The 13,599-nt window shown below is 35.6% G+C and overlaps 1 protein-coding gene across 1 annotated transcript; it reads left to right on the top strand.

Moving 5' to 3' along the window:
• Positions 1–8,805: 8,805 nt before the first annotated feature.
• LOC143228407 (C-reactive protein 1.4-like) lies at positions 8,806–9,570 on the top strand. Its single transcript, XM_076459673.1, has one exon. It carries the CDS (start codon positions 8,806–8,808, stop codon positions 9,568–9,570), a length of 765 nt encoding a protein of 254 aa, XP_076315788.1.
• Positions 9,571–13,599: the final 4,029 nt, after the last annotated feature.

Here is a 13,599-nt window from a genome sequence, read left to right as displayed (position 1 = left end):
TCATACCAACCTGCCCATCCTTTTAGCCGTGGGGGCGTTATAATGTGAAGGTAATTCTCACTATTCGTTGGTAAAAGAGTAACCCAACAGTTGGCGGTGGGTGGTGATGACTAGCTACCTTCCCTCTACTCTTACACTGCTAAATTAGTGACGGCTAGCACAATTTATTTATTATTTGTTTGCTAACATAAATGGTGATCTAGGATTAATTGAAATTAATTAAGTTGTTTTTTTTAAGTAATAACCCTTTGCAATTTGGTGGTATTTTGAGATATTTCGTGTTCTCTTTCTCAGTTAAACGAATAATGTATTTGGTTCAGAACTGTTTATATTTCCCTGGTAGTCGTAATTGTCAACAATTCTGTAGGTCATGCATCTATCAGTCTTCAAAAAATAAATCAATGGAAAATCACAACAATTCTTATTCATACAGATACCAAACAACTGGCAACTGTAGGTTCATCTGATTTAGTTTTGCATTAATGTTAATGAGGATATTTATGACATTGTTTTGTTTCAGCATGAAGCTATATTCTGTCTACCAGGGAGAATCGACCCTCGTGCAGCTTTTTGTGTTATAAGTTCGTAAAGTTATCGCTGAACCACTGAGACTGGTTTAGGGATAGTAAATATAGCCACTACGATAGCGGAATCTGAAGTGAACTCTAATTTCAAATGTGACACGCCACCTGTACTTTTCATATTCGTGTCTCATTTTCGAAAAATGGACTCAAAGCAGGAGCGGAGATGTTTTCATGATTACAAAATAAAATATTCGCTAAAAGCAACTCAAGGGCTAACAAACCATAAACTTGATTTTTTTTTCTTTTAGACTAAAGTCTTATTGACCTATATGATTTGTCCACTGCGGGGAATTTCACCCCTTGATTTTTATGGTGCAAGTCTGTAAACTTACAACTGTTCCACCGGACACTTCTCTTAAATACTAAGTAAACTAGTAATTGTTTTCATTTTAACTAGGAAGGTAGCTAGTCAATACCATCCACCACAAACTTTCGGGCTACTCTTTGCTAATGAGCAGTGGAATTGACCGTAACGTTCTAACACCCCATGGCTAAAAGAGAGCGTGTTCATCGATGGGTATTCGATTCCTTTCCCGCACATTATGAGCCCAGCGCCCTAACGACAAGGTCACGCTATTCTGATACTGAAAGTTTGTTTGTTTGTTTAAAACTACACAGTGGACTATCTGGGCTATCTGCCCACCACGGGTATCGAAAACCGGTTTCCAGCATTGTGAGTTCGCAGACGTGTCGCTATGCCACTGGGGAGCAATATTAAAAGTATCGCATAGGGAAACGTCGAAACCAGTTTTTATATTAATATTTTGTTGAATAATGCATAAGCTTAAATGCTTAAGAACTGTCAGCTGGTAGACGATTGAAAACTTTAAAATTTTCATGAAAGATATAAAAGTTTCTGAACCTGTTCCTTTGGAAATATTTTCTTCTTAACTCAGACACCTTTGTGATGTTATCCCCCCCCAAAAAAAAAATGTGCTGGTATTAAAAAAACAAAATAACTTAGTGGTTCTAAGATGTAAGAAGAACGAACGAATGAGTTAATAATATTTTAAAATTCATTCTCAGAATTAGTTATTTTAATTACCGTGAAGTGATAAAGTTTTATTTAACTTGAGCAGATCGGTTTCTACATCTCCAGTTCGCATAAATTGAATTTATTATACAAAGGAGCCAATATATAATTTCTTGACCACAATCTATATGCAGCACTTCTCACGTTGGTTTGTTCCCCGGTGGTAAGTTAGAGAACTAATAACGCTAAAAATCAGGTTTTGATACCCGTTGTGAGAAAAATCCATTGTGTAGCTTCGTTCTTAATATCAGGAAACGTATCTGGTTTGTTTTCATTATTTTTAAGTACTCGTGTTAAAATTCTCAAGCAAACAACTTGTTTATTTTTATTTTCATCGTTATTTGATACTCGACCAGAGTTGTACTTATTTCTGTGGTTCCCCGCTGACACAGCAGTAGGTCTACGGATTTACAAAGTTAAGATCAGGGGTTTGATTCCCCTTGGTGGACTCAGTATATAGCCCGATATGGCTTTGCTACAAGAAAACACGTACACATTTCTGGTAGTGGAGTTTGTTCAGATCGCCTAATAATTAGCAAAAACAATTTATACACACCCTTACCAGTTGCGAAAGGTTTAATAGTTCAGATTAGCGCAGTTACTAAAAGCAGTCATGATTAAATATTTATAGATTAGCAACACTAATGGTCTAGATCGTATTGTTATGATACGTTTCTGTGTCTCTCGTAGATCTATCCGAAGTTTAACCTTAGACTAAAATCCACAGCATGAAATGACAGAGTCAAGTGTTTACACAAATAAGACAAAATCAAAATCACAAAAGGAATTATTGTAACACAACAGTGTTATCTACAACCGTCTAATGTTCAAAAAGCACCGACAATGTATTAAGACATATTCACTAACGTTGTGGTGTTCTAAGATTCACATTTACTGACGTTGTGGTGTTCTAAGACTCATTGTTACTAACGTTTTGATGGTTTAAAATTCATATTTACTAACGTTGTGGTGTTCTAAGATTCATATTTACTAACGTTATGGTGTTCTGAGATTCCTAATGGATCAAGAACTGTTTTCTACTACTGATACACTCTATAGACACTCGTAAACCCAGTAATTGTTATAAATTGAATAATTATAAATTGTACAAACTTAAGGCATTAGACAGGGGATAAAATCTAGTAAAAATAAATATTTTATTAAATAAAAAACAAAACAAAAACATGATAAAAACTGGTCTAACTGGCTAAAGTGCTGTGATGAATTGTATCTCATAAGTAAGTAGTTAAACATTGGCCAACACTATTGTTTGAAAATCAAGAGTTCAGGCTTCAACATACGGTGGCGATGGATAAAACTAAAGTCCAGCTACACACTAATATTTACTCAAAACTCTTAAAATAAAAATTAAACCGTGTTATCAATTACATATTTTTAACACGTTGTAGTCGAGTGATGTTCTTCATGTTCTCTTAGGTATTATAAGAAACAATACTCTATATAACATTCTGTGTTATACGATGAGCATGTAAAACCTGTGAACTGTGGACAACAGTAATCAAATACCTTCAAAAACATTCCCCATAAACTGACTTTATATAAAACGCATTTATGTTGTTTTCTGGACTATTTTCAATTGCACGGGCTAAAATTCCTTTCTCGAGCACTAAGTCCATTTTATTTCCCCTAACATGTTCGTATACAGAAGAAAACGCACCGTCCTCTCCTTATTTCCCTTCCTTTTAGGGGCTCACAGCCCCACCAGTTAAGAAACGACTCTCTCTCCTAATAGAAAAAAACACCTTCCCTCAAATTCAGCATAGAATAATATACAGACATAGCCCTGGCATTAAATACTTATTTTAGTACAAATATGAAATACCTAAACTTCTACGTTCATAGCTGGTGTATAAATATATCTGTACCAACCGTAAGGTCACGTATATTGGCAAAACAAAACACCACTCAAAATCTACGGTCTGTGAACATTTTAGGAGTTTCTAACAGAGCCGGTCGTTCACTACTTAAACCCAGACACCCATCCACCTGTTCACATTCTCAAACTACAGATTACAATATCTCATTTAACGATTTCTCTGTCATCACTACAGGATCTTCAGACCTCGAACTCTACATTAAAGCAAGTCTACATACAGCTAAAGACAGCCCTATTCGTAACGACTCTCAAAGCTCTTTTAGATCAAACCTTGTTATAAATGTTCACACTAAAGTTCAACTGTTGTGTAATATATTTATAATCCATTATTTTTATATTGTCTTTCAGTTTACCACTTCTGGTAAAAAACCAAGTAAGCTAGTAATTGTGATATTATAGTCATGACGTTAGAAAAACACGTAGGTTCAAGAAGTCTTGACAGAAATAAATAAAAACCATTTTTATGACCATATAACCCTGAAACATTATAGTTCTATTTAATAATCGCTTTCATAACACAATTTTCAGACATCGTTGAAGATCAAATGTATGTATTCCGAAATGTTTGAACCTTCTAAATAAAATGTTTTGTGTTTTATCAACTGTCTTCATCTTTATTAAGATACTTCGTTTTATCCATCATTAATCCATTGCTAGAGAAGAAACATACTTTGTTTGTGTTCATTCCTAAACACAAAACTATGAAATAAGCTAGTTGTGCTATTTTGCCTACCATGGGTTTTCAATCCAAAATTTTGACGTTGTAAGCGCTCAGACTTACCGTTGAGCCTCTGGCAGGAAAAGGAGAGATAAGGCTGAAGAATTGTTTGTTTTTGAATTTCGCACAAAGCTACTCGAGGGCTATCTGTGCTAGCTGTCCCTAATTTAGCAGTGTAAGACTAGAGGGAAGGAAGCTAGTCATCACCACCCACCGCCAACTCTTGGGCTACTCTTTTACCAACGAATAGTGGGATTGACCGTCACATTATAACGCCCCCACGGCTGAAAGGGCGAGCATGTTTGGCGCGACGGGGATGCGAACCCGCGACCCTCAGATTACGAGTCGCACGCCTTAACACGCTTGGCCATGCCGGGCCTATACGAGCGCACTACGATTAGTATTTCTGGCGCATAAAAATATACCTAATAGAAAGAAAGAATAAAATACACATTAATTTACTCTAATCTTGCCTAAAAGAATTTCAAGCGCCCCGGCCATTGAGGATTCCCTTTTGTTCGGTCTGAAATTCATTTTACCCAAAATATTAGTGTTTCTAGCTTGTATAATTTGACTAATGCCATTTTATGAATGTTATATATATATATATATGTACATCATTTTGTAAGCTCGTGTATATATATATATATGTGTGTGTGTACAATATACTAACGCGGATTTCTGCTAGTAGGATATTTTAAACAGAGAAGACGAAAAATTACATTTTCCTTGCTAAGCTCCAGTTTACCTCCATTTGTACAGTGCAACTAGCTAAGCATTTATTTAATGTTCTCCACTGTGCTTTGAGTCTTACCCTACTTAGGCACTACTTCATGTTTGATTGAGTCGAAAATTGAGAAACATATCAAACAGATACATCCAAAAGTTCAGTTAAGTAGATATACTGTATCAACCACTAATACTGAAACTTACAACACCACTAGTATTACCAACCACTAGGAGACTGTAGTGCTAAAACCTAACACCACTAATATTACCAACCACTAGGAAACTGTAGCGCTAAAACCTAACACCAGTGGTATTACCAACCACTAGGAGACTGTAGCGCTAAAACCTAACATCACTAGTATTGCCAACCACTAGGAGACTGTAGCGCTGAAACCTAACACCACTAGTATTACCAACCACTAGGAGACTGTAGCGCTAAAACCTAACACCAGTGGTATTACCAACCACTAGGAGACTGTAGCGCTGAAACCTAACACCACTAGTATTACCAACCACTAGGGGACTGTAGCGCTAAAACCTAACACCAGTGATATTACCAACCACTAGGAGACTGTAGCGCTAAAACCTAACACCACTGGTATTACCAACCACTAGGAGACTGTAGCGCTAAAACCTAACACCACTAGTATTGCCAACCACTAGGAGACTGTAGCGCTAAAACTTAACACCAGTGGTATTACCAACCACTAGGAGACTGTAGGGCTAAAACCTAACACCACTAGTATTACCAACTACTGTTTAAAGGAATGAAATGTTGTGCCAAGTCTAGCTTCTCGCACTAACATTCTCTGCTAGAATATTACAACATTGCTATTCAGTTACGAAAACCAGTTCTTAACCAGAAGATGGGCACAAACTACATCTTCAGTTATGAACAGGAGAAGAGAACAACAGAAGAGATTATGAATTTTGATCGTTTTCTTTCTCGTGTATACGAAATATAATGACATATTCGGATATATTTAATAATAATCGTGTATTACTGCTGACTATCTGAGGTAACCATAGTACGTTTTGTTGATTGCTTCGGAAACTCCGAAGAACTTTAGTAGATAATTTCAAACTCGAGTGGAAGCTGAAACATAGCAGAAATACGAATGTACGTAAAACAGAGTAAATCAGAAAGCTTGAAAACGCTTACCTTGTCAAACATCTTCTCGGAGTTTGTTTTTGCTCTGCTACAGGTAACTGCATTTTATTCTCCGTGTAAAATAGTTCAATTTATGTTTGAAGTTAAGCACAAAGTTACACAATGGGCTATCGGTGCTCTGCTCATGACGAGTACCTAAACCCGGTTTCTAGCGTTGTAAGTCAGCATACATACATCTGTGCCACTGAGAGACGTCGTTCCAATGAAATAAACAGATAATGAAAAACGACTAACACACCTTTGTTGTTGTTTTTTTACATTTAACTATCGTAGGTTTTGGATATAAGAAAAAATTAAGTGGCTATCACCTTAATAACCTTCTGATAGTTTTTTAAAAATCGATAGTTATTTTTATTTAAACTAAATTTACATAAAATATTCGTAGTTTTCTCTGTTGTTTCTGATCGTAAGTATATTAAAATTGTTAATAATGGCTCAAGTATAACGTGCCTCTTTTACACGATCAATGTGTTATATATATATATATATATATGTATACAATACTGTGCAAAAGTGTTAGTACAAGACAATATATTATGTTATTCTTTCCACTTTATGCGGCTGATTCTTCCATGCCATTACAGAATGTAAATTTCAACACTATGATAATACTTCACTGATCACTGTTGACAACTGAATGAGTCAAGGTAGAATACTTATCATTCTTTAGAATTCCCATATATATCAAGGGCATGTCATAAGGGTTCTGCTTGAATGAACATTCTGATCAAATTTAGGGTTAGCAAGGAGCTAACATATAGTACCAGTATATGCTATAAGAAATTAATTTAACAGCACTTCATAAATAAACCTTGATAAAAGAAAAAACAGTTTTAAAACTATATATTGAGTTTTATGATCATGTCATGGCCGAGAAAGCGTACAGAACTGTCAACAGAGCAGAGAATCCACGTAAACGTTTTACGTAATATTAGCTGGACTCTCTGATCAGTTGCTGCAGACTTGAAATGCTTCCGAGACATTGTCTAGTTGACTGTAAGTCGTCAGACCGAGACAGGTAAATCTGGATATAGTAAAGTAAGAAATAGAACACCTAAACTCAATGATACTGATGTTAAGTATCTTCGTTTATGCAGCCTTTAGGACAGAAGGAAAACTGTTACTGATCTCAAGCATGAGATAAACAACCATGTAACAAATGATAGAAATGTGTCCAGGTCTACAGTATCAAGAAAACTCAACGAGATTGAATTATTTCGTCGTGTAGAAGTAAAACCTTTACTTCGATCTCCAAGTATTGTCAAGAGACCGAAAATTGCTGATGATTGGAAAAGAATGTTATGGACGGGTAAGTTCATGTTTGAAAATTTTGGTTCAAAGCATAAGTTTTACGTCCAGTGTAAGAGAGGAGAAAGATACTTACGTCAATGCATAACACCGAACGTAAAGCATGGGAGAGGCAGTGTGATGATTTGGGGGTGTTTTTTTTTTATTCTGCTGAGACAACAGAAGAAATTTGCAAAATAGATGGAATAATAGACCAGCGCAAGTATCATCAGGTACTGATCCGTCATGGTACAATCAGTAGTTTTTATACTGTTGTTAAAGGATTCTACTACCGAGAAGATAATGACCCCAAATACTCGTCTAATCTATGAAGAAATTACTTAGTTAAGAAAGAAGCTGCTGGAGTCAATCAAATGATGAAATGCTCCACACAGAGTCCTGATTTCAACCTAACTAAGCAGATCTGAGATTTGATGGATCTAAAATTTGACAAATCAAAAGTTACTTTCAAAAACCTTTATGGGAGTGCCATAGAGATATTTCGAGTAAAATCCCAAAAAAACATGTTGATTAAATATGTTGCAACGACACATGAAAGACTGTCTGCAGTTATTAAAGCAAAAGATGGACACACACAATATTAACTATTTGCTGATCTAAAGCGTTTCCACTAAGATCTTGTACTAAATATGTTGTTGTTTTGAATTAAACACAAAGCTACGTAATGCGCTTTTTTTGCTCTACCTACCACGGGTATTGAAACCCGGACTTTAGTGTCGAAAGTTCAATAAAGGGCCTGCTAAATATGAAAATGAATACAATTTTGATGTTTCACCTGTCATTAAACTTTCGTTGTTCTTTCAAATAGCCCGAAGTCTAACTTATAAACAGTAAAATACAACCTTTTCTGCTGTCTATAAATATGAATTTTATGCAGTAGTTTTATGTATGTGATAAAATGTTCCATTGAAACCAGCTGCAAATGACAACAACACGTACCCACTTTAATCACAGTAGATTCATATTTTGATATAGATTTAGCTTCCCTTCATTTCTTTATCAACTAATTAATTTACATACGCCAGACGTACAAGTAAAATCTATACACAGTTGCCTACATTCCACATAAAAGCAATAAAACGTCAAGTCTCGGATGGTGTCCACCATATGTATAGACTGTTTCAGTAACTCGTAAAACAAGCACATGCTATGTAACGTAGCAATAACGTGTGTGTCTGAAGCCATCTGTAGGCATGTCGCTCATTGATTTACGAAACAATGAGTGTTCATGCAGCTGTCTTATAGCAGTGAGGTTTATATATAAGATTTTCTCAACCCACTACACAACAAGAAACTAATCGCCTGAAGAATTCCACTTCTCTCTGTTAGACAGTTAAACTATATTTTATTCATACTACAGAAACCATGGTAAAAAGGGCCTTAGCTATATTCCTCTTTCTATTTGTTTGGAAGACAGGGTTGGTCCATGGGGTTCATTTGGGAGATACGTCCGTGAAAGCTAGTTTTCCAGCAACATCTAACAGTTTGAACTTTCCTCGGATGACGATGATTTCAAAGTTGCCAACGATTGATGAATTTACTTTGTGCTTCTGGGTGAAGATAAAAGGACAAATTGATCGGGGGCATTCCGTCTTGTCGTATACATTAAACACAGTAGAACACAGTAACCAATTATTAGTATCAGTGAATCCTAATCCTGCAATTCCAAATATCATAGCAAAAATTGGTTCTTCGAGTCCAATTTCGAGCAATTGTCCAAGTCTCGCTCCTGGCAACTGGAATAAAATTTGTATTGCATGGAGAAGTGTAGATGGAAAGCTAAAGTTTTCTGTTAATGAAGATTTGTGTGATGAAGAAGTGAATAATATAGCGAAAGGATACACAATCCAAAGCGGAGGGACTATTTTTCTGGGACAGGAAAGAGGTACAGATGGTTCTTTTCAGCTGAACAAGAATCTGATTGGAGAGATGACTCAAGTGAAACTTTGGGATGAATATCTAAACAACGAACAGGTTAACCGTATCAGTTCCTGTTTGAGCCGTACTCACAAGAATTGCCATATTTGTCATTCAGAAGACGAAATCGAAGGAAATCTTATCAACTGGCTTCAAACCCCCTTTGAACTCTCAGATGGAGTTGAACTGTCCGGAACTGCTGTCTGCAAATGAGTTTGTTCTCACTTCTTCTGGCAGATGTTAACTTGGTTAACTCGGTTTCGATTTTGGTCAGAAACTCACTTAAGCAAAGCACTAATAACTCGGCTGTGTTTCTTTTAATGCTGCAAATTAGATACAATCAATTAATTTGCAGTAAATATGCATTTATGTATACGCTATTTTGGTTGGTTTGCTCATATGAATTCTATAAATTTATTTGCTTAATAGAAATTATGAAGAAACTATTTTAATGAAATTTTTGTGCTGTTCGTAAGTATTCATATTTGTTCAGTTATTAACATTGATTATTTAAAATATTGTATTAATTGAAGAATATTGATGCACTTTATCAGTAACACTATACAATAAAAGTATTTGAAACACAATTATTTATTCCATATTTTGTATAATAAAATAACGACCTAAAGCCTTAAGTCTACTATATATACGACATAAGAGATTTAAAAGCATGTCCTTGTTCTATGCATTATGCAATAAAAAAGATATCAAAAATATATCTGATATACAGAAAGAAAGGAAAAATTATTATTTTAAGGTGAACTTACTATCTCGCAAAATATTGGTAATAGATAGTTAAGTTTGAAACATATTTTTGTATCCCTCCATTCTAAAAAAAACAACAAAAAACAAAACATGTGAAGTAATTTAGCAGGATATAATTAAAAGTTATGTAGAAAACCAAGATAAACTTTAAACTATGTTCTGAATTATTAAAAATATGTATTTATAAATCTTAAATGAAAACTTCGTTTTAAAGATATTTCGTAAAGTTACGTGGTTTTATATTTCTCTTTTAATTATTGTGGCTTCCTGTTTACAGGAACTATATCATTACGTTGACACGAAGCCTGTTGTGTACTCGGAACGGGCATTATTCTAGATATTTTAAGGCCTTATTTAGTATTTCATTCTGCTTCCCTTATCATTCGATCTGTATTTTCAGTGGTCTAACAAAACGACAGAACTATACAGTAAGCCAAACTAATTTATTATATATTATAACACAAGGGAATATTACGGTAACAATTAGCCATCAACTTGTGTTGTTTTAACATTTTACAATTACGGAAATGTAATTAATTCAGCTGAGGCGAAACCGCTGTAGATGTAATTCCCCAACTGGCTATCGCAGTCTGTTCTGCGCCTCGTTTGTCTGAAGCGAAGTCGAGTAACATTTGCCATTTCTAGAACCAGTAATCACAAGAGCCTGGATCTATTGGACAGCAGCGAAATCGGGTGATCTTTTCACAGGTTTCGATTATGGATTTGTTGCATGGTAATTCTTCTAGATTTTTCTATCATAACGGGTTCAAACACTGTAAACAATTCAATAATCTTCCCGTAAAGAGCTTCCCGTGACTTGCACGTTTGTTTGTTTGTTTTTTTATCTAAATTTCGCGCAAAGCTACGCGAGAGCTATCTGCGCTAGCCATTCCTAATTTAGCAGAGTAAGACTAGAGGGTAGACATCTAGTCATCACCACCCACCTCCAACTCTTTACCAACGAATAGTGGGATTGACCGTCACATTATTACGCTTCCCATGACTGAGTGGGATACCATGTTTTGTGTGACGTGGAATCGAACTCATGACCCTCATATTATGAGTCGAGCGCCCTAACCACCTGACCCTGCCAGGCCCTGACTTCCACGTAGGATAGCATTATGGTTGCGTGGACTCCTGTCAAATTAATACGCATTTCACGTACAACTCCTCAATGCTGTATTTATTTTTTAATAAGGTATATATTTCTCTATATTGATTATTTTGTTAAGTTTAGACGTGATTCTAATATTGTTAAAGCATCCATGTGCGCTGGTGTATTTGCGCCCGAAATGCCTTTTGATTAAAATACCTCAAGAGTTAGCAGTGGGTGCAGCTGACTTCATTCACTATAGTCTATGACTTTAAATTTAGGGATAGCTGCTCCAGACAGTCCTTGTGTAATTTTGGAGGGATATCTGAAACAAACAAAGCAAATCACTTCGACCAACATCTGTTTCACATTTGGGTATTTTGTTTAACCACTCATCCACAGCTCCCAAATGAGAAACAATCGCACTTTTGTCATCTTTTGCTTTCCCTCTTGAGAAGTCTTTGTCATGAAAAAAACGGAGGTTTTTAAATTTCTAGATAGAAATTTGTAAAATTTATTTTTTCTGCAGTAATTTGTTGGCGTTTATATTGTTATTAGTGCTAACCACAGTTTCTTCACTTTTCTTGACGTTTTGCTCAGCAAAAGTCCAGAAAAAGCATGTTTTTCTCATTTTCAAGTCATTTTAGTTTTGGTTTCTTTTTTTTTTCTCTGCATATAAAGAGCAGAAAAACGGCACCTTTTATAAACCACGATTTTCTTAGGCTCACATCTTTTAACCATTTTTAACTTACTGCTGTTTTAATTTAGTTTTATCGACCTTGTACATTTTATAAGATCTGTAAACTTAGCACCTGCTACACGAGCCACCCCAACAGTTTGAACTGACTAATACTAATAATAATATTAAGAGTCATAGGAAATATTTGGGTTGTTTTGCTTAAAAAACCAAAACCAAAATCGTTTGGCACAAATTTCGAGGCCAAGATCGTTGGGTCGGTGGTGTGTTTGTTCTTATAGCAAAGCTTTATCGGGCTATCTGCTGTGTCCACCGAGGAGAATCGAACCTCTAATTTCAACGGTGTAAATCTGTAGCCTTACTGCTGCCCCAGCGAGGGACTGTTGGACCGGCCTCATGTCATGGCTTGAGACTATGAGAGCCAACATGGAGAAGGTGACATGTAAATATAAAGTAAAGGAATTGAATATGCTTGAAATGTTCTGGACGTAAAGATTGTCTTTAGTCACGTGTTTTACATCCGGGTAACCCCGTACCGGCAGCCACATTGTTTAAATATGTATAACCTATTGAAAATATATCTAAGCACCTCAGCAAATCGTTAAGTCCATGCACGTGTATATCATTACTTGATCTTTGATGAACAAAATATGACAAAATAAACAATAATTAAAAAATATTGATAGATAACATTCGTTTTTGCGTAGTCAAAACAAAATCATTAGTGAAGAAAAGTACCTAACGACCAGAAGCAAATAAATATGTTGTACATGTGGTATTGCTTTGAAATCAACAGATTTTATTAAACGGAACTAGAGTCATAAGTATTGGTCATTGCGCTGCAAAAAGTGACAGTTTTGTTAATTGTGGGATTTGAATTGTGTTCTGACTTTTAAAAAGGCATATGGAATGGTATCTTCCAATATAGTGTACTTGTTTCTTACAAGTTCTATAAATCGCTGGCATGTGTTCTTACATGAGCAATCGTTTTTAGTTGAGTCAACTTCAAGCGCTGAAAATTGCCGTTTCGCTTTGTAAATGATGTCACTGAATCTTTAATGTCAAATCTTATGTCTGCAAGCCTCCTCATCCCCTAGCGGCACAGTGGTGTGTCTGCAGACTTACCCGTGGTTGGCAGAGCAGAGATAGCCCGATGTACAGCTTTGTACTTAATTATAAACAATCCGTTTGTAAGTGTAATGCCACCGAATGGAAGCTTTTATAAAAATTCGGAATTTTCAGTGATAAAGTTGTTCATTGTTCTTCCGTACCAACCACTGTAAAAGAAAGGAATCTTTTATTGGGGTGTAATTCCAATAACATATTTCAAAGTGTTTCACTGTGACCAAGTTTGAACACGAGCCTTCACGTTCCAGTGGCGTTCATTAGATATTTCGAAACCAACCTAAGAAAATTTCAACGAAATTGAAGACGCATAATTGGACGTAATTTCTCCCGATTGTACCTAATTATAATTATAAGTCTCTTTGTCCATTTAAACACAACAAGTAAAACACAGAGTACATTTTGGAAGTAGTTGGCAACAAAACTATGAAACTGTACACCTAATCTTGAACAGGTGTATCTTATCCCAGGTGCGCAAAAACAGATTTTTTCTAAAATCTTTTAAATGTTAATTGTGCAGTTTCCAAAATACGGTCCGAAATTAAAGTTAAAAACAGACATG

Source organism: Tachypleus tridentatus, chromosome 10, assembly GCF_004210375.1.
Source record: "Tachypleus tridentatus isolate NWPU-2018 chromosome 10, ASM421037v1, whole genome shotgun sequence".
Classification (NCBI taxonomy): domain Eukaryota; kingdom Metazoa; phylum Arthropoda; class Merostomata; order Xiphosura; family Limulidae; genus Tachypleus; species Tachypleus tridentatus.
Note: the sequence above shows the minus strand (reverse complement) of the source record. Positions and strands in the feature narration are given on the sequence as shown.